We start from the raw sequence: 21,138 nt of genomic DNA on the forward strand, positions 1-21,138 counted from the left end.
ACCAACTTTCCAGTTTCGCTGCCCAAACCGAAATGCAAGCTAGCAATGAGTCGCGAGAAGCACGCAGGCTTTTCCATTTCGTTTTCAACGGGAAAACCGGCAGCGCCCTTTCTAAACATTTCTGGAGATTTCCTTCCTCCTCCCCTCGCTTTGCGGGGAGACGGCATCGAGCGACCCTCTTCCCAAGGAGCTGAAACGAATGGCAGTCCAAGCTAAGCTAGATGTTCGGGATATTTCACACTCAAATGATGGACTGACAAAGAGTTTATGCTGCTAGTTGGCTTCCATATTCCCTCTACAGCTGGGCTGTTTATTTGCATTTCTCCCATCTCACAGCCTCTCTGATTGAACCTGCTGTTTTCATCCCAAGTTTGTGACTTGGCATACCGCGGCCTTTAAAGGGAATGTGATTGATGTTGTTCACCCTCCTGACTTCGCTGTAGGATCTAATTAAACTAAGAGCTGCGCAAAGGAAAACCTTTCACCCTGATTTCTCCTCCACCGCATGCAAAACATACCCCATGTCTTGGTGTGTCGGGGGCTCCAGAACTATAAATGCAATTGTCGGTTTATGGTAGCACCATAGCGTGCGAGAGACTGCCTGGGCAGCAGAGACAGCAAGGTCCCTGCCTTGAAGACTATTTATTTTACTGTATTTTTTCTTAGCTCCTGTTAAGTCTCAAATGTATACAGTATTTGTCAGCAATATTCAAGGCAATGGAACATCTTACGACAAAAAAGGCCAGCGTTTCTTCATTCTTAACAGCATCTTAAACTGGACAGAGCTAATCTAACGCACGAGGCTCCGGAGCAGAAGAGACCAAAACGTGCTGAACTCGGCGCACGCTGTACAATTACATAATTCATTTCACAACACCCGTTGCTGGAGGTACAGCCGGGATTTGGCTCGCTGTCTCCAACGGACAGGCTGAGGCAGAGGGGGATGACTTTGCAGGGCCCCGTGAGAACCAGAATTGGGGAGTTTGCGATAGAATTGGTAAATCAGACAAGGCTCTTTGGGTAAATGTGATAGCTTTTATTAGGCCAACTAAATAGTTGGAAAAATGGTTCTCTGCACGCTTTCGGGCACAAACACCCTTCTTGGGACACAGGCAGAGTCTGCTGGTGCTGTGTGCGCTCTCCTGGATGGAATAGGAGCCAATATGCAAAATGCAGATCTGTGAAAATGCAAATGCACGGCAGTAATCATAGAAAATTAGGGTTGGATCACATGCAAAGGTGAGTTATGCTTTTAAAACATGCAGAAGGGTAAAGAGCTCTTTTAAAGCTCATCTGAACAAAAAAAGCCCTTCCTTGAAGGCCTGGCTGCTCAACCCTAAGCATTGCCAGTAGCTGTCCGCTAATCTCTAGGGTTAGCACGTTCATCAAGACACTTCACCCTCCAGGGCTCTGAGCAGCGTGGAACATGCTCCGTGTCTGGTGCGGGGCTGGGGAAAACTGCTGACAAATGCAGACTCAGCAAGGGGACTTGAACTGTGTAAGATCCTGGGTTGCACAAGATAAGGAAAGACCATTCTTTTGCTTCAGAAAGACTCCTGGGATAATGAAAGGTGATAGCTGAAAGGCAAGCAATGGTTTTACACAGTACACGGTCCCCAAGGAAAAGGACAGCGGTTCAAAAGATGTACTGATGGAAACAAAGCTGCACAAAAGCAGAGCGTAACCGTCTAGCAACAGAAAAAAGTTTGCGCAATAAAATAAAGTCTTCATCCCTCGCCTAGAAAGCTATATCTCAGCTGGAAAACCGCTGTGAGAATGGTTGTCTTCAGGCTTTGTAAAATTAGCTCCCCCTGTACAACAGCCAACAGTTCCCAGGACCCACTGGAGCATTTAATCTCCAAATGCAGGCAGGTAACTCCAGCACCTTAACACACATGGTCTCCGCATGCTGGATGTCACAGGATCGAGGCATGCCATGCCCAGCCCATGCTCGGAGGGGTGGTGTGTCCGTGTGCTGGATGTCACAGGATTAAAGGATGCCATATCCAGCCCATGCTTGGCGGGGCGATGCGTTTCGAACACTTCCCCTGTTGTTCCCACCCTTCCCCTATACCCAGACTCAAGTATCTGAGCGTTCCCCCCGGTCTGAACCAAATGATGCAGTTTTGCAGTGTGTGACCAAAAAGGGAGCTGAGGGGTTCCTTGCCCAGATTGCTCCTGGCATTAGAGGGCTGGCTGTTCCCAAACTCAACTAATACAGGCTACACTTACCTTAGCGAGGCTTGCACGACCAGTCGCCGTACTGGTGCCACCCGACTAGTGCCCTACAAGACTCTCCGCTCTCCTCCACAGCTCTGGGATCCCAAAAGGGGAGAGAGACCACTGAGGGATGTGGGATCAGGGCCCCAAATTGCTTTCCTAGTGCGGGAGGTGCAAGCGGGCTCTTCAAGCCTCTGAGAAGGCCACAGCTGCTGGCCTGCTCTTCCTCCTCTGCTTCTGCATAAGCTGCATTGGCCCCAGCAACTTCCCCTTCTCTCCTGCCCAAAAGGCACAATCTGCAGCTGGGCCCCTTCCCACCCTCAGAGGGGATGGAGAGGAGAGGGCAGGGGGTCCAGCTGTCAAAGGCAGGATGCCACCCCTCTGCAGCCTTGCTGGCCGGAGGGGTGTGCAAGGTCAGAGGGGTGTGCAAGGCCAGAGGGGTGTGCAAGGCATTGCCTTCATAGGCCGCACAGCTGCGTGGGGGTGGGGGAGGCTTAATCAGTCATCACATGTACAACGGACTGCAAAACATGGATGCTTGCGCATGCTGGCTTCTGACAGCGCGATAGCTCATCCTGTTCAAAACCAGGAAGACGTGTTCCCACTCCTGCAATTATTTAGTGTTTTTTCAATCCAGCTGCAGCCTCTGCCTGACCCCTGCAGCAGTGTTTTCCCGGGAGAGCCGCAGCTCACTGGCTGTGCCGTTCTTTTCAAACCCACAATTATAACCTGACCGATTTTAGTGCTTCAGGGGACACGCTGCTCCTTGCTGATCTATCGCATCTGTCCTAAATCCAGTTCTACCCCTTTCTTCTAAGCTATTGCTACACCTAACTGCTCAAGGGTTATTTTTTCCACTTCTTTCCAGTCGGGCTTGCACCAATACAGCAATATTGCTGTTTTTTGCACTACATTCACTATCAAGGTATAGCCACTTACCGGGACATTAAAAGATACAAAGGCACTTTTTTTTTTGCATGAGTAATAGTGGTAAGGCCAATACTTTTTTGCACATTTACATCCAGCATCCCTGATGATTTCACCCGGATGCAGTTTCCTCTTCAGTGTCTGTCCTCAACTGTTGTGCACTGTTGTTATATGCTAGTAAAGAGTATTCTGCCCGAGAAGTCCTGAATACACCATGTTTTAGGAGCGTGAATCCCACTGAAAGTTAATTAATTAATTAATTTCTGGACCATCACAACCACAACTTCGCTCTTCCCTTACTATAGCAGGGTCGCAGTACTGTTGTAGCCATGATGGTCCAGAGAATACAGGTAAAGGATGAAGTATATAAAAATATATTAAGTAGTCCACACTTATTATCAGTAAACTGATTTAGCATTGCTTCTTGATAAAGGGTTCTTAAATTATAAGCCATAATATTCTTCACTTCCCTTAAGCTTTGGTCAAAAAAGCTGGAAAGATTGGAGAGAGTTTCATTCATTCTCCTGCCATGGCCGCATCCCAGCTCCAGGTTTTACACACTGACCCGGACAGGGAAAGCCAAAACATTTACTGGTTAACATCACATTTATTCAAGTGTCATTAGGACATACAGGGGCTATATAATGCCTCAGCTCCCCCTTTTTCTAAAATCTTGGAGGCTGGGTGCCACAGCCAGAAGGATTTTGCTTCAAGGTGCTATATCGCACTACCTATGTGGACATCTCCAACGCAGGAAGAAAGTATTTGCTCTATTAAAGACCAATCATCACAAAGTCCAGGCTGGGATTTGTCAGCTCAGGGAATACAACCTTGAAATCTCAATTATTCCTTGTTCCAGGCCAAAGCTATGTGGTAATAGGTGTGAGGCAAGGCAGCTCAAAGAGCAATGCAATAATGGAGTTTTCTCATTTCCCACAACCTAAGAACACCTGGAAACCCAGTCTTGGTACAGCATTTCTCCAGTTTCAGCAAGCTGGATGCTTATTGAGAAAGTTCGGAGCTTGAGGTTACAAAAGCTTATGCTGTATATCTCTGACTTAGTGTATACAAGGTGCAAATCTACCCTGCCTTCTCTTGAGAAAGTGCCTGCTTCAGTCACCGCATTAAGTCTAGTTGGGCTCTACCTTGGAAAGGGATGAGACGGGACTAAATGTTGGACCTACCTAAGTCATCTTATGAGGCAGGCAGGCATGGTTTTCCTGTGAGGATACTAGAGTCACCAGAGGTCAAGGGATTTGCCTTTGGACATGCAGTAAGTCGGTGCCAAGCTAGGAACAGGCTGCACAATTCCTGACTCCTCGTCTCATGGCCTCACCCCTGCTACACCCTCTCTGTCAAGCCAAAGCAAGGACAGGCTTTCAAGGACAGGCCGGAACAGCAAAACCTCGAATAAGCTAACGAACCAGAAACATAATGGGGGATATTAAGCGTAAAAGATGCAAGAAAATTAACAGGAGAGAGAGGAAAGTGATCATGAGCTGGCAAACAGAAAAAGAGCAGGCATAAAGAGCGAAGGCAATAAGTTCAGAACTAGCTTCTATTTTTGACTGCAATTTGCAGCAGACTTTGCCTGAGCTGAAATACGTAAGTCTTAGTAAATGCAATATAATCAGTGGTGATAAATAATGTCTGCAAATGCGGTTTTATCTAAGCTTTAGATCACAAGAAACTTAAAGAGGCAAACGAAAGCTTACTGCTACTGAAGCCTGTTCCTTTTTTATGAGACAGAAGTCAACATAGGATCATACTAAAGTCAGGCTGGAAGGGACCTCACAAGGTCATCAAGTCCAGCCCCCAGCTCAGGCCAGGATCTCCCCTGACTAGACCATCTCAGGCAAGCGTCTGTCCAACCTGCTCTTGAAACTTTCCAAGGCTGGAGATTGCACAATTTCTCTAGGCAGCCCGTCCCAGCGCTTGACCACCCCCAGAGTCGGAAAGTTCCTCCGAATTTCCAACCTCCATTTCCACTTCTGCAATTTGAGGCCGTTGATCCTAGTCCGGTCCCCTGTGGCCACGGAGAAAAGCCCATGTCCACCCTTCTCTGCAACTGTCCTTCAAGTATTTGTAGGCTGTTATCAAATGCCCCTCTTGGCCACGTCCAAACGAGCGAGGACGTGCGGTAGGTGGTGCTGCAGATCCCAGGGTCAAAAAAAACCCCACGCCAAAAAAAGAAGTGGGGCAGTCCACGTGGCAGCAGCACACACCACCCAAACCCAGAGCCTAGCCGGCTCCAGCTGCTGGCCAGGCCCCCAGCCGCAGGAGCGCCGCGGCTGCAGCTCCCCAGGTAAGGCTGCTAGGGTCACGCGGTTGTTGGCCCCAGCCTCCCCTACCCCACCCGGGGTAACCTGCCCCGTGCCAGGCTGTGTGTGGCACAGGCATTCCCCAGGGACAAGCAGCAGTGGCACAAGGTGTCACTTGTCCCTGGGAAAACAAATGTCCGCACTCGCCTGGATGCAGCCCTTCAGTCTTCTCTTCTCCAGACTAAATAACCCCAGTTCTTTCGGCTTTTCCTCGTGAGTCGTGCTTCCATGCCCCTAATTGTGGCTGATCTTTGCTGGACAACCTGTCCACATCCTCCTTGAAGTGCGGGGCCCAAAACTGGACACGCTGCTCCAGGCGAGACCTCACCAGACCAGAAGAATCCCTGCCCTGGATTTGCAAGGGACGCTCCTGCAACACAACCCAGGATGCTGCTGGTTTCTGTTGCAAAAAAACCAGTCCGCTGTTGGCTCGTATTCAGCGTGTGATCTACTGTAACCCCCAGGTCCCTCTCTGCAGGACGGCAGCCTAGCCAAAGCCATAACCTAACACGGCAGCGGGCAGGGTATCTCAACGACAGCTCTATATAAACTCAGCCCTCCAAGTGTTCACTCTGCAGAAACATGACAGCCAATGATAAGAGAAGGGACATAAGTGACAAGAAAGAAACGCCAGTCATAATCTAGGACTCAACACTCAGGCACCCAAAATGTATAGGAGAAGCCAAAAAAAAAAAGATACTTTCCAACTGCATAAAGACAGACTCCCAGACCCAAAGACAGTCCTATCTGGAAGAGAATTTTGTCTCATTCCTCTTCTCTTTAAAACTGAGTTAACAGCTTTATAACAAGACAATCATGATCCTGGTTTGGACACGGGGTCCATCTAGTCCAACCGCCTGGCTGCGAGGGGGTCTATGCAGCAGGCTCAATTAATCCAGAGAGACATGGTTAGCCAAGTTCATTTGAAGTCAAGTAGAAGGCAGGGTAGGCTTGCACCTTACAGACTAATCAAAGCTGATTTTATTTATTTATTTATTTATTTTTATATATACCACACCCCTACCCTGCCTGCTTAAAATGTTAGATACATCAACTAAAAAAAAAAAATCAACTTACCAACTAAAATTATATGTGTGTGCGCACGCGCACGCATCAGCATGCACACACACACACACACAGATGCTCACTTGCTCAGATTTAGTCCAAAGACCCCATTACACATGCACTCACACAAGTCCATGGAGGTGAACATTTGCTGCCTAACCTACCTGGGTATGGGGGTAAAAGCCAGTGTTTAAGGCGACCCTAACCCATCCACTTTGCAGCGAGAAACCGGAGTAGGCCCGCTAGAGGCATCCCGTAATTCCCAACCCCTGCTTATTCCAAACTTCGTGATCGTTTGGCTTCCCCCTTGCCTCCCACGTCCTGGAAGCGGCCTGCCAGTTTCTATACAGGTGGTCACCATTTAACCATTGCACATGGAGCCACTTGCTCTGTGTCCTGCCCCTTAGCTGAACAGCCGAGCGCTACCAGCTCACAGCTCTGGGTAACCCGTGGCAGAGGAAAGGTGCTCTATGTGAACTGCCTGGCTTCCACCCAGGATGCAGCAAAAGCCTCCCATCAAAATGCAACACCCTCCAGAACAGCTGTCTTGGTCGTAACCTGGAAATCCCTCCCCTCTGAGCATGCACATAGGGACGGACCCATGGAGCCGCTTGGAGCATGTTGTTGCACTAGAAACTGCAGCAGGGCCGGGAGGGGAGTCAGGCCTGGAGCCCCTTTCCTCCACCTTTTCATGCATGAACAGAAAGGACTTCTAAGCAGGGGCAAGATTGAAATGTGCCGCTCATGATAGACCCTCCCACGAGATGAAGACAGACTTGGCAAGCACGACTGCATAGGGCTTGGGAGCGTCATACCACAGACTGGTAAGTCACAATGCCACGGCAGCACTGTCCCAGGACAGTCCAATGTCTGTATGAAGCAAAGAATAACACTCTTGTGGACAATAGCACTTGGACCCCCCCCTCCCCGTCCTATGCATTTGTTGTAAGCTATTCAGTCCGAGTCCACACTGAGCCTAGCAAAGCCTCTGCAAGCTAGTTGAGCATCCTGATAAAGCTCGTCTGAATCTTCCCCTGCTTCTGGCAGGGAGCGCCGGAGAATTTTTTCATGCAGGAGAAACTCAAGAGGTTTGCTGAGATTCACGGGCAAAGCCTCCAACGGCTGCCGCTGCAGCTCACCAGCTCCCTGCTCCTTAATATGCTGCTCAGTCAGCAGGTGACAAGAAGGCTCCTTTGCAGAGGCAGACGGATCTGCTCCACCAGCCTGGAAAAGTAGTTCCCTCTTCTACTCTGGGGCTTCCAGCAAATTACTGTCTCAGCCTGAAACAAGGTCAAAAGCAATACTGGTAATGGGCCTCTTGCCCGACCATGGCTCAGCCCTGGTCTCAGACACTAACATGCTCCCTCCCAAGTCATTAAAACTGAAATTCTTATCGTATTGTGTCTTTGGGATGGCTCAGAGGCGCTCCTGAATAGCGTGTGCACAGAGATGAAATAAAAGCATCCTGAGTTTACACAACTGCTGAACCTTGGTTTTGCAACGACGCACAACGTGGGGGCAAGGGAGCGAAGTGGAGGTGTGGAGAGAGGGAGAGCACAGGTTGGTCGTTTCCCTGGACCGTGCAACTCTGCCAGGCTACAGCCCAGATGTCAGCACGGAGAGGGCACAGGCTCCAACGACCCACTGAAGGACAGAAGGCCTCCTGGAGTAGGAGAGAGGGACAAAGCCAACAGAGAAGAGGACGGTTGTGCAAGCATGTGGCCAAAGGACAAGGGAGCACAACTGCGCTCTGCAGAAGAAGCTGCCCGAGCAACCGTTCAGCTCAGGCACCAACACCCGCAAGCCCTCTTCCAGGGTACCCCAAGGCAGCCACTGGACAACTCGGGGTGGAAGGGGCTATGGACCGCTCCGTGAACCGGAGCAGGCAGATGCAAGCTGGCTGGCCTACCCCGCGTTGCTGTCTCCGGGAGGAAAAGACACACCTCGACCGTCAACTTCAGCAGCACTTTAAAGGGCTGGTTCTGCCCACCCATGCACTGACGCACTCCGAGCTGCCATTCGCTTGCGGGCAGCTGGTAGGCAGCAGCAGTTTCTAAACCCGACTTGGTATCTTGGCACCGTTTTAATAACTTTGGTTTGGCTGCAAAATGCCTCGGCATGTGAATTCCCAGGAAAGAAAGGAGTCAGGATGCTGTAACCACAACGTTTATTAACCACGGAAAGGAAACAGCTGATAGAGTCACCTGCATACAGCACGGCAAGAACCACAGGCCCTTACCTATGTCACGCTGCCAAGCAAGGATTGGGGCACAAGGCTTTCTTTATTCCCCTCGCTCGCCTGGACTAGTCCCAGTGACGACAGATGCGCTTTCTGGCCTGCAAACCGGCAGCGTCTTGAGACCACGCCAGGCAAAACTGCTCCCCCTTCTCCCAGTGGGAACTGTTCAAGGTGCAGCAGACCACCACGGCCCGGGTGGCCCTGGCCACGCTGGTGTCCCAAATGGTTTTGTAGGTGGCATCATCTCACCTGCAGCCCACCAACAGCATGCATTACGGTCCTGCAACTGGTGAGTGCTTTTAATTAAAACTGCCGTCGCCCACAGCTTGATGGTCATGGCTTCACGAGCCACGGGCAACGTAAGTGAGGGCAGACAGCCACATTATTTGGAGGGAGTAAGGCCTCTGGTTTGTCCAAGCGGACACATGCCAGCTCTCCTCAGCACACTTGTCTCATGCCCCTTCCAACAACTTTGCATGTTGATGCCTCGCAAACCCGCTTCTAAGGGCAACCAAGGCTGCCAAAGCCATCAAACAAGGTCCTTTCTGGTTGACATGCTCACTGTGCTCCCTACAGCTGGCAAACTACAGGCGTGAGTACCATCGCTGAGCCCTGTGCACTTGGAGGAGGCCATTCTCTCAAAGCCAGCTGCTATTTCAAGGTGTGCTAATTATATCCCCGACGCGTGGGTTACACCACATGAATAACCATCTTGCAAGCCCCCGTGGCCACAGCACTAACAGCTGACTGCCAGCCCTGAACTGGGTAGCTGTGGACCCATGTAGGATGGCCAACTTCCAGATGGCAACAGCCACCTGCTTCTGGACAGATGCATTTCCCCTTGCTCATGTAGCATGGTTTGGAAAGTAGGCACTCGCTCCTCGAAGAGCTCCGTGAAGCTCCGAGTCCTCACGAGGATATTGTGGGACCACTGCAGACATCCAGGTGGGCATGAGGATGAGGGCACTTCTGCACCAGAAGCACTGGTCTACCCTCGGATAATCTGCACCCAGCAATAAGCGTCTCCACTCCGCCATGACCGAACCTGCATGAAGGCTGCTGTCATCTTCCCAGGATCAGAAAGTGCTGCTGAAACTCCACGTCTCCTACATCCTTCCTTTGCCCCGTACAGACCAAAGCTGAAACACTCGCCCAGCAGTGCTGCATCCATAGTCCGGCGCCAGGGGAGATGAGTTGAAACGAGAAGCATGCAATGCAGAAAGAGGCAAACCTTGATAGCAACCAACACCAGTGCTCCAGGGAAGACGCAGGAACCATGCAACAGACAGATCATTTAGGATGCAGACGTAGCATGATCTGCCCCACGTGTTGGTTCTCAACGCAGCTCATAGATCTCCGAGACTCGCTTTAGGGTTTAAGCACCAGGTGTGACAGCCCTTCCAAGCTTCGACACCATTACCACCGCGGGGCATCCACGAGGTCTCTGTAAGCATCCAATCCCTCTTTCAATCTTGCCAAATTCCTGGCCCCAAAACCTTTCTGCAGCCAGAAGAACTACAGCCTAGTTCTGTGTCAAATAATAACCCGGACTGATCATTGTGTGGGTGCAATTATAATAATATGTGGAATCATTTCACTGGCTCTTGCCTCAAGAGGCAGGGAGGCGGTCTGGCCCAACCTCATCTACATTGTCCCGTGCTAAATATGCTTTTATCAGAACCTCTCTACAACATTTGTCTCCTCCTGAACGAAGCGACCCCGCACTCTTCAATCTCTTGTCATACAAAAGCTTTCGCCAGGACCTGTGACTATTCTTGCCGCCCTCCTCTGAGCCCCACCTTATTCAGCCATATCCTTTTATATGTGAATAATCAGTCCTGTTGTACACACTGTCCCTGTTATCAATAATGTTCCCCATCCCAGGGGGGTTTTGCTGAGCTGCCCACACTGACCCCCAGATCCCTTTCCCGAGTTGACTGTGTTAATTCAGTCCACCAGAAGGAGTTTTGAGTAGTTTCAGTTCCCCGTCACCCTGTCCCATAATAGTCATTACTTTATGAAGAGCATTACTGAATTTCACTGCCATTGTGTTGCTCGTTCACCGAGGTTGTTCGGGTCCCACTTCCCCTCGGTTTTCTCCGGGTCTGACTAAACAGCTTTGTGCGACTTGCAAAGCTCATCGTCTCACTGCTCCTCCTGCCTCCAGGTCGTCAGTAGGGATGAGACAACAGGAGACCTCAAGTGAAACCCTAAAGCACCCCGCTGTCATCTTCTGCCAGGATTAAACTGGTCTATTTAATCCCACCCGTTTTCTCTCTAAAATAGCTTGAAGAGGACAATCCTACGTTGACTCTGTGTAAGGCCTGCTACCTTGAAGGCTTCCAAACTCTCTCTGAACGACCTAAAACACAAGCCCTTGCGCACGCGGGAATTAGGGTGTGATGGCACAGCTATTAAAGGAATTTGCTGTTGCTCCAGAGTCGGAGCCCAATGCTGGACTGGTCAACCCAGTTGAGTAGCTGGAAAAACACTGGGTCAGAAGCACCGCAAGCCATATCAGTCGCTTGCCTGATGCTGGCAATAGAAACAGATGCGCTTAACCCCGCTAGTCCACAGGGGTAATTAGGCCAAGGCAAATCACTGGCCTCTCTCTTCAAATACCACTGAAACACAGCCACGGCTAGTCTCCGCCCCGCCACGGATCTGGAAGCGCACGGCAGCGCTACACAACACGATCGCTGCAAACGCACGAGAAGTGACAGAGGACAGGCGTCGATGTCTGGACTGGAAACATGCCCCTGGATTTCAAGCAGGCCAAACACCTATCCCCTGGGGAAGCGCGCGGAGTCCCTGCCTTGTTAGAAATGGCCGAGGGATGCTCAATTCCCGACCGGCCGGGGTCTCGACCGCAGTCGGGAAGATGCATCCACCGGCACGGCCGAGCAGGCACTCGGAGGGAAGATTGCCACCTGCTGGAGAACGGCATCGATGCTTCCCGTCCTGACCTGGCCTGACCCTTCTTGGCGTGGAGCAGTCCCCGAGGATCAAAGAGCATATCGTCTAGCTGTGGCCGACGGCCACGGCACCGTGACGGCTCCCTGCCGGAACACAGCCATGTAAGCGCCGTCTGCGTCGGATTCCAGGAAGCTTCTCGGTTGTTTTTAATTAACCCAAGTGGGTTTTGGAAGTGGATTCTCAGCAAGATCGTTAAGAGCCCAAGTTAGGAAGCAGCCCCAAGTCCTCCACAGCCCCCACCCAGAAGCCACGACACGCGTTCAGGTCAGATACTGCATTTGCCGCAGAGCTCTAACGAATGAACGTAGACATCCTTGCAGAAGAAGCAACGGACCCGGAGACGTGAGACACCCAGATGCCACGGCCGTGCCCGGAGTTTGGCCGTGGTGCAGCCGCCACAGCACGAGGAGTCCTACACGCCACTCGGAGAGTGATTTACAGGCTCCCGTTCTGAGCGAGGCCAGAACGTACTTTGATCTTCGCTGTCTCCTGCCAACAACTGCAGAAATCAGCAAGCCAAAAACAAACGTTTCAGCATGGAGATCGCAACCTTCCTTCTGAAAGACCCCAATGCACTTGAAGATGTCGATATAATCTCCATATGCACAGGGATAACTTCACCTACTGCCTAAATGTGGCGAGGGCAACAGAGTCCGCTTGGAGTCTACAAAGGGGCCGGTCCCTTCACTTCACCTATATGTGCACGAGGGAGGTTTCACCAGAGGCCACGATGCCGTGCGATGGAGGGGCTCACCAGAGCGCTCTGCTTGGAGTCGAGCTCTTCCCTCACAAGCAGGGATCCAGCCTCTCCCTTACGTAGAGAAGGGAGAATCAACCCCCGAACTACAGCATTTACTTCAATGAAATTACCATTTACCAAACAGGTCCTCTCAGCAATATTATCCTCTGCTAGATTTTTGTTCGTCTCAAATTATTGCCATAGAGGAGCACAGAGCTCTTCACACTTTGCATGCAGTTCAGTCTCGTGGAACGTGGTTCACGTGGAGACTGTTAGTTATAAAGCCACAGAAAGAAATCAGATGTCCCAAATTGAGCATACGTATAGCGCCCAATGGAGGAATGACAGCTCGAGTGACAGGTGGCATATAGGCAGGGATAGGAAAAGGGGTTTTTGGCCACCGCCTCTTCAGGACTTCAGATCTGATGTTAATTTGTAGAAGGCAGCAAGATAATACTAGGTATCTGAGATACAAATGCACACCGAAACAGTCAGACCAAAGGAGTTTTAAGTCGATAAACTATGCAAAGGAAAGCAAAGAGAGATGTCCTTGCATTTATCTGCTCCCCACAGGAAGCACACCCTGCCAAGAAACGCTCCCCTCCCGTTGTCTTCCGCCCCACTCCCGCATGCCAGACGCGTCCAGGTCTGGTTGCTTTTATATTTTGTTTTTGGTGTGTTGATTTAAAAGATTAAACGTACAACCTAACCTGCACAGCCAGTCAAAGACAGCTTGTTTGCCTGCTGCGTCGCCCTCCCCTACTACTTCCTCTTTGTTTAATCCACTTATCATTCCCGGACTGCAAGTTCTCGAGGCCAGGGACTGTCTTTTGCTTTCTTTGCGGGGCGTACAACATCTTATCAGCGTGCAAAGGGGCACAGGCTTCCCAACTTTCTGGGAATACCATCTGCACATCAAGGCCCTGCTGTTGGTGAGAGCCGCTGGGGTCGTAGGGAGCCAGCACACGGCTCCTGTTGCTGGTAAGCAGCTGTTGCTCTTATCAGGCAGTGCTGCCATTGACCAGAAGACCACCAGCGGAGCTCGTCTTTCCAACGCAACTGAGACGGCGACTGCCATTAGCTGCCATTAGAAACGCCGTCGCTCGAGTCAATTAAAACGGGACCGGCGGCGAACCACGGAGGACACGCAACGTGGCAGCCCCCCACGCGGAGGACACGCCGCCTGAGCCGAGCCGCCCGGTGTTCCCAGTCACGGGGAGGCCTGCTCCTGCAAGCACGGGACCACGTCTAGAGAGTCCCGCAGAGATGAAGCGCTCCAGCCCGGCAGCCGTCGTACCGCGCCGTGCGCACGCGTGCACACGCCGCCCAAAACCACGCACAGAAACGTTTCCAAGCACGGCCGCGAAGACACGCACACGCGTGACACGGGGACGACATCTGCCAACCGCTTCGCTGCCGCCGCCGCCTCCCCTGCCACCCCGCAACACCGGGTACCGCCATCCCCACCCCCTGCTCTGCCCCCCCCCCAAGCCGGGCGCCCTGACCCCCAGCTCTGCCCCCACAAAATCAGGGACCCCCCACCCCCCAAACCAGGCACCCCCAAAACCAGGCAAGCCCCCCCAAAAAATAGGCACCCTCCAACCCTGCCCCCCCAAACCAGGACCCTCCAGCCCTGCCCCCACCCTGGGACCCCCCCAGGCCCCGCCCCCCGAGGCCCCGCCCCCTACCTGGGCGGGCTCCGCGCTGGCCGGCAGCCCCCCCGGCAGGGCCTGGACGAGCAGCAGGGCCATGGCACCGAGGAGCCGCGTCTCCATCCCCCCCACCCCCCGGCCCGCCGCCCCAGCCAGACTGCGGCCCGGGACGGCAGCAGCTGGGCACCCCAGCCGCCGCCCCGCCCACGCCGCTCGCCCATTGGGCGGCGGGCCCCCCCGCTCCGGCGCTCATTGGCGGGCGCCGCTGCCACTCGTGACAAAGCCGAGGGGGCGGGGCGGGGGAGGCGCCATGTTGAGTGTGGCGGGGCGCAGCGGGGGCGGCCGCCATCTTGGGTGTGGCGGAAGGGGCTGCGTTTAAAGGGGCAGGCAGCCCCACGAGCCTGGGCCTCTGGCTCCCCTGGCACCGCACGTGCTGCTATGCCCGCCTGGGTCTTCCCCGACACACGTGTGCCAACCTGCGCCCACTCCAGCAGCCTCGGGGCTCCCCCTGACCCTGTCCAGCCTCACCAGCTGCCCCTTATGCCCTTCACGTGCACAGTGCTGAGCTGGCCTCACTCATCTATGTGAAGTCAAATCAGCCCCCTCCCCAGCACCGCTCTGGCTCTCTGCCTACCGAGTAGGAAGCGGGCTAGATTTGCACCATGTAGACCAACTAAAGCGGGTGCTGTAGGTAGCACGAGGGCACAGCCCACACCCCAGGGGGCAGGGGATGGTGTCCACCTTGCCCCCAGCCCGTTGCCGCCAGCCTGGCATGTGATCCTCATGCATTTTCAGGCTAAGGCTCTCTAGGTAAATGCGATATCTTTTATTACAGCAACTCAAATAGTTGGAAAAAATTCGTAGCAAGCTTTCAGGTTTCAACATCGTTCGTCAGGCTGAGGAAGCAAGCATTTCAAGTGCAAGGGAGCTGGGGGAGATGCCTAGGAAGCCTGCAGGGAGCACCTACATGCTCGTTAGTGGCTCAAATGAACCACTGTGAGCTTCTCAACTTCTCCTGGCAGGCGGCCACGTTCAGGGAGCATCGGTGGGTCTGAAGGGGTAGAGACGCCGGAGCTTGAACGGCACCCCTTGTTCTCCGCGTCTCCCCAGAGGTCAATGCCCAGAGCCAGGACTGAAGTATAGCACAGGCGCTTGGCCAACAAGCCACCAGGTTCGGGTACATGTTTGGCCCTTTTAGGCTGCAGACCCAGGACTAAGGGGGTCATATAGGATCATACATCAGGATCTCAGCTTTTGTTATATACAGCTGCATATTTCCACTCAAGGAAAGCTTGCAACTCCAGGATATTCAGCAGCTGACAAGGCACACGGTACACCTGAAAAAGAAATGTGAAGAGGTTTGGGTTACTCAGCTCCCCTGGTGTCAGGTATCCAGGCTGTGGCACTTGCCTTTTTCCTTCTCTCTTCCATTCTCTCCTGCTATCTGCGGTGCTGCCTCTCCAGCCTGCCCTTAGCTTCTCTCTGCTGGGGTTGCTCTCAGCAAGACCCAAATCCACGTGCGAGGCAAAGGACTTCTGAGCAGCCAAGCTGCAAGTTGCCCTTGGAAAACGATGCTGCCTGCTTTGCATTCAGCTGAAAGGGAGTTTGCAAGAAAGCTCTTGGGGTATCATCCACTGTCTGCCAGGTTACTGGTCTGGTCTGAACTCAGCACATGCTATTTGATTGTGTGTGTCCCAAACCCCGTCCACGGGCAGCCTTGCTGCTCCTGAGCTCTGCAGGGAGACCTGGCAAAGAGACACGCAGCCTATCCCTGGTTTCTTTGGCTTTCATAGTGGAGCTGGCTACTGTCACTACACTCCCCATGCACCCCACTTCTGCTCCTATGGACAGCAGGGGCAGCCCTTGCAATGTTTTCATGGTGGGAACCAACAGGGCATAGGCCAACATCCTCTCCTTTGGCTCAGCCCTTGCACTACCTCCTCCCCACCCAGCATTATCCAGAAAACCCTGACGCAAGAGGTGCCATGCAGGTGTATGGACTTTGCTACTGTTGCTTCAAGACGAAGGATGGGCGGCAATGCAGGCATAGACCAGTGGGGCCAAACCTGCAGCAGCTCCACCGCAGCATAGGAAGAGTCTGGCAAAAGCAACCCAATCTGGAAGAGGCACAAAAGTATCTGGAACAGGCATACACATATGTGGAGCTGGCCTCCACAGCTGAGGGTCTTGCACAATCTTCCGAGCTCTTTTTCAGCCCGCAGGCAGGTGTTCGGGCTTGGGAAAACATGCCGTGTCCTGGTTCATTTGGGGGCTGTGGAGTTCTGCTTAAATACAGGGAGGGGCATGGAGACAAAGCCCTGCAAACAGTAGGCAAGTTCACTTTTTCAGTGGCAAGAACAACCTTTCTGGGGAGGATTCAGCCTTCCGTGCCCTTCACAGAGGAGGATGCCGCTACCGCGGCATGAAAGGGTGCTTTCGCTAGCACAAAGACCAGTGAGCAGCTCCCCTTTCACCTGCACCCACAGCTTCCTGCATGCCTCACAAGTTACATCACGCCCGAATCTGAACCTCGCCATTGTTTGGCTGGCGCCCTCCCATCTTAACGAAGCAGCGTGTGCCAGGCAGGAGCAGCCAGGTGCTTTGCCCTGGGAAGGAGAGCTGGATTTTCCACCTCTGAGGCCAGACCGGGTGCTTTGCTCGGGTCAGACCCAAACGACCGGGCTCTGCACAGAGGGGAACAAAGCAAAATTCTCCAGCCTGCGCGGTGCCAGAGGTCGGGCTGGATGGGGAGAGGAGACACGGCCTCATGCAGTGCTTCTCAACCTTTTCAGACTCAAGGCACCCCTAAGACGACGCCTGCTCTTCATTTTTCACTTGTTTCCTTATGTACAGAAAAATGCTAGAGACGCTCTTTTGTCGCAAAGCACTTACAGCACGGCAGAAGGTGCAGGTTGTAGCCGTGTTGGTCTAAGGGCATGGGCCGACGAGGTTTTTTGGGTAAACCTGGTATCTTTTATTAATAGTTGGAAAAAAAATCTTTGCAAGCTTTCGGGCGCAAACACCCTTCATCAGGCTGAGGAAGCACTTGCAGTTAAGAGCACAGACGAAGTGAGGATGCTTCCTCAGCCCGACGATGGGCGTTTGTGCCCGAAAGCTTGCAACTATTGATAAAAAGATCTCAGGTTTACCCAAAGAACTGCATCAACACGGCACAACGCTTTTGTGGTTGTCTCAACACTCTGGGTCGTCTCTTTGCACCCCTCAGGGCTAGCTCCCAAGCCCACGGCACCCTTGAACGGGGCTCAAGGCACTGTAGGATGCCACGGCTCCCTGGCCTAGTGGTTAGGCTGCTCCCCTGGGATGCTGGAGTTGAATTCACAGCCCTGCCACGCAGACGTGGCATGGTGCCGGGATAGCCACGCTGCCTGCGGCCTCCGAGGCTGTGGGAACACAGAGGCGCAGCACCACGATCCCAGCCCCAATTTGTCACGCCGAGGAGGTGCCCGGCTTGCAGCCGAGCTTTGCACAACCCACTCGTCCTGCCCGAGGGCCCCTGGCAGGCGTGCCGCCTGGGAATGCAGAGCAGGTGACTGGATCGGAGGCACGCTCGGAGGCTGCCCCTTTGTCCTGGCGTGCGCACGGTTGCATGGACTCATCTGACTCACAGCGTTGTTCTCTCCCAGCCCCTGTGAAGTTTAATGAGTCAAGGCTCCAAAACTGGCATTTTCCCAGCGAGCATCTGCTGGAAAACATCAGGCAGAGGCACTTCATTTCAAAACACGTTAACCCCTCGGGGCTTGCAGGGGGCTCGGGGAGCCAAGAGCCTTTCTGAGGAGGAGGCTGGGGCATGGAAAAAGAGTCACGCTGCTAAAACTGGTGCAAGGCTGCGAGGGTGGGCTCCGGGGGGAACGGATGAGACAATGCAGGGCTTCCAGACCAAGCAGCTGTGCTGGGCTCTCTTGCACCAAGTCGCACGCATTCGCGCTTCCCCGTCTCGGCTTGGCCTCGTTTCCATCGGGGGCTGCTCGGAGATGAAATTAAAGTGCACATTTTCCACGGCACGGAGAAGCGCGACGTGGAAAATAAAGGGCTGAGCCCAGAGTGCAATTTACTCACCGCTATGCCACCGCTTAAGTGGCGAGCGGGGCATTCAGGAAGCCGTTGGGGCTGATCCCGGTTTTAGAGGTGGGGGTCTGAGGGCTGGATCCACGCAGCCAATATTGCACAGCGGCAGAGCTGGGACACAAAAGGAGCCATGGCTGGATGTTGTGGGACGGCTTAGAAAGGACCTTGTGGGGCGAATCCCACGTTTCTCAGCAGGGAACGGGCCAGAGCAAACATCCAGGAAGGATGCATGGTGGCTCGCACGGTTCAGCAGCGTCCGTCTCCTCGGCGAGACGGTCTGAGACCCCCTCGCCTCGCCTGAGCTCGGTGGAACGTGGCGCCACGATTGACCCCTCGAGGCTAAATTCAAAGTCCAGCTCAGCTCCTAAAGTGGGACCGAGACACGTCAGCCTAAGACCCCCCACCCAGGCGCCACCTCCGCACGTGCCGCAGGACTCTTTCCATAAAAGCCGCGTGGCTGGCGCACTGGGGAGGAGGAAGAGCAGGTTCAGGGCCGACCTTTGCCCGAGGGAATTCGAACTCAGAAGAGCATCCTAAGCAGAGGATGCAGACGCCCGCGCTGGGGACAGCCTCCGCCCTTCCTGCCAAACCAATTTGGGACCGGTCAGGCCACAACCAGCCTGACGGCTTCTGCCGCAGGGTTAGGGCACTCACCCGGGCAGTGGGAAGGGAACGGCCTGCTCCCACACCTGTTCATATACTTTATCCAAGCACGGATGGAAAGCAACCACCCTGGCCTCTTCATCGGCTGCTGAGCACCGCATGCCTCAAGTACAGTGGAAGAGACAGCCAAGGCAAAATGAGTTTGGACGGGATCGAGGGCTTTCTTGGAGGACGGCATTGGCACTCAAAACCGAGAGGCTCCTTCCAGCCACGGGAACGGACCTAGAGACCCTCGCCCAAGAAAGCGGTCAACCTCGCTTTGCCCCCCCTAACTTCAGCTCGATTCCCACGCTGGCGTCCCAAACCCCCACGCCCCATCAACAGCGAAACTGCAGCCTGCCAGGTTTCTGTCCCAGGGAGGGGCCTGCCAGCCCACTAATGAGCTCAGTGCAAACAAGGCACTGGCACCGGCTTTGCACACCCGCGGCGCAGCACGCTACAAGAAGCATCTTGCTAATTACAAGGCACGAGGCTCCTTCGGGGCTGGGCAGAGGCACGGCTAGGATGTGCCAACCCCAGCCTGGTGCGGGCGTGCGCCACGCAACGCGGGACTTCGGGGCAAAGAGGGACTGCGCGCCGAGAGCCAGGAGCAGAGAGAGCCAAATCTGGGCACCTGCTCCTTTTTGCATTGGCAAGTGAAAGAGAAACGTAATTAAGACCAGGAAAAGGTTTGCCCGGAGAAGCTCCATCCCTGGGAGTTGCGTGCAGATTAAACAAGCACTGGTTGCAGTCACAGACAAGGAGGGGTGGCAGGGACCTGCGGAGGTCACATCTAGTCCACCCAAAAACAAATCAGCAGGGCCCCAGAATTTGGCCTCAGCCGCAGGATTGGGGCCGAATCGAGATCCTAGCAAAAGCAGGCTGGGGTAAGAGGAAAGGGAAGGGAAAGGAGGGCTAAAAGGAACATGGGGTTATTCAGTCTGGCAAGTGCATTGCTAAATAGAGACCTTAATTAGGGCTTTTAGACCCGCCGAGCTTGTTTCTGCTACGGAAAGATCAGAGCCCGCATCCGAGGGGGATCAGGCTCGGGCTCTGGGGAAGGTGCAAAGAGATGGGGGTAAGAGCAAGGAAGGGGGTTGCTCAGGGCTTTCCAGCTCCAAGGCTTCCCGGCAGATCGGGATGTGCAGCAGGAGGGAGGAGGGCACAGACAGGGCAGGCCCCAGGCCACTGAGCCGAAGGGGGGCGGTGGGGCAGGTGGCACCCAGGAGCAAGTTGCCCGGCAGGGTGGAAAGAGGCGGAGGCCGGGAACGTTGCTGCTCTTGTAACACCCGATACGCTCGGGGTAAACACGCCGGGTCGGAGCCAGCGCTCTTCCTGGGCCAAGGCACTTGGGGCTGCCACTCCAGCGCCTGCCTGCCCCCATCCATCCCAGTGCCTGTCCAGTCGGGGGGTGGGACGGCTCACAGGCCCTGCCCTGCCCTGCCAGGCAGCGATTCGGGGGCCGTGGGGCGTACCTGAGCAAGCCAGACAGCTGCTTGGCACTTGGCTGCGGCCCAGCTCACAGCCTTGGACGTTCAGACCCGCTCCGCTGCGTCCAGCGCCGCTGGCTGGACTCAGGGACACTCCCCAAATACGTCAGGCAATTGCCCCCGGGAAATGCTGCTACCTTCAGGAACGCTAAGGCCGCTTGACTTTGGACAGAGCATCCCCAGGCCAGGGGTGCACGGCCCCTGGGACTACCCTACGGACCATGGCACAACACCCACACGTGCTCCTTCCCACCACCGAACACACGTGCTCCCTTCCCCTCCCGTTGTACTCTCTCTCCCAGCTTCGATCATGCGGATGAGACAGATCAATACCCGAAGGGTAAAAAAAAAAAAAAGCATTGCAAGGAGACTGTCTTTATCTCCCAAAACAAGCCCTTCCACCCCAGGAAAGCCTGAGTCGCCCGTAAGAGAAATCCAGACATGTTAAAGCACAGCTACGAGAGCCCAAACCTGGGAAGATGCCATGAAAGGGATGCAAATCCCAGCGCCGCGGGGCTGGAAGGGACCCGCGGAGGTCACATCTAGTCCAACTCCTGCGGAGGCAGGATCAGCTCTGTGCAAAGCATCCCGGATGAATGAACGATGCAAGTCTAAACAGCCTCGAATCCTTTTGGGCAGCAAACTAAAATGCCTTAATCGTGCTTGTAAATCACACTGGCCGACGAGGAGGCAGAGCCAAGGTCGTTAGTGCCCGAGAGCTGAAATGGCAGCGATGATGGAAAGGTTGGTGGAAGAGCCCTAGTGCAGACAAGGCCCTGGA

General features: G+C 54.0%; 1 protein-coding gene across 1 annotated transcript in view; it reads right to left on the reverse strand.

Annotated features, from left to right (window-relative positions):
• Positions 1-14,256, reverse strand: part of WBP1L (WW domain binding protein 1 like) — a 71,600-nt gene extending 57,344 nt beyond the window's left edge. Inside the window, exon 1 of the mRNA XM_059730207.1 lies at positions 14,176-14,256. Coding sequence (XP_059586190.1) covers positions 14,176-14,238 — 63 coding nt within the window. The 5' untranslated portion in view covers positions 14,239-14,256. The remainder of the gene's footprint in view (positions 1-14,175) is intronic.
• Positions 14,257-21,138: the final 6,882 nt, after the last annotated feature.

Source organism: Alligator mississippiensis, chromosome 6, assembly GCF_030867095.1.
Source record: "Alligator mississippiensis isolate rAllMis1 chromosome 6, rAllMis1, whole genome shotgun sequence".
In the NCBI taxonomy this organism is placed as follows: Eukaryota; Metazoa; Chordata; order Crocodylia; family Alligatoridae; genus Alligator; species Alligator mississippiensis.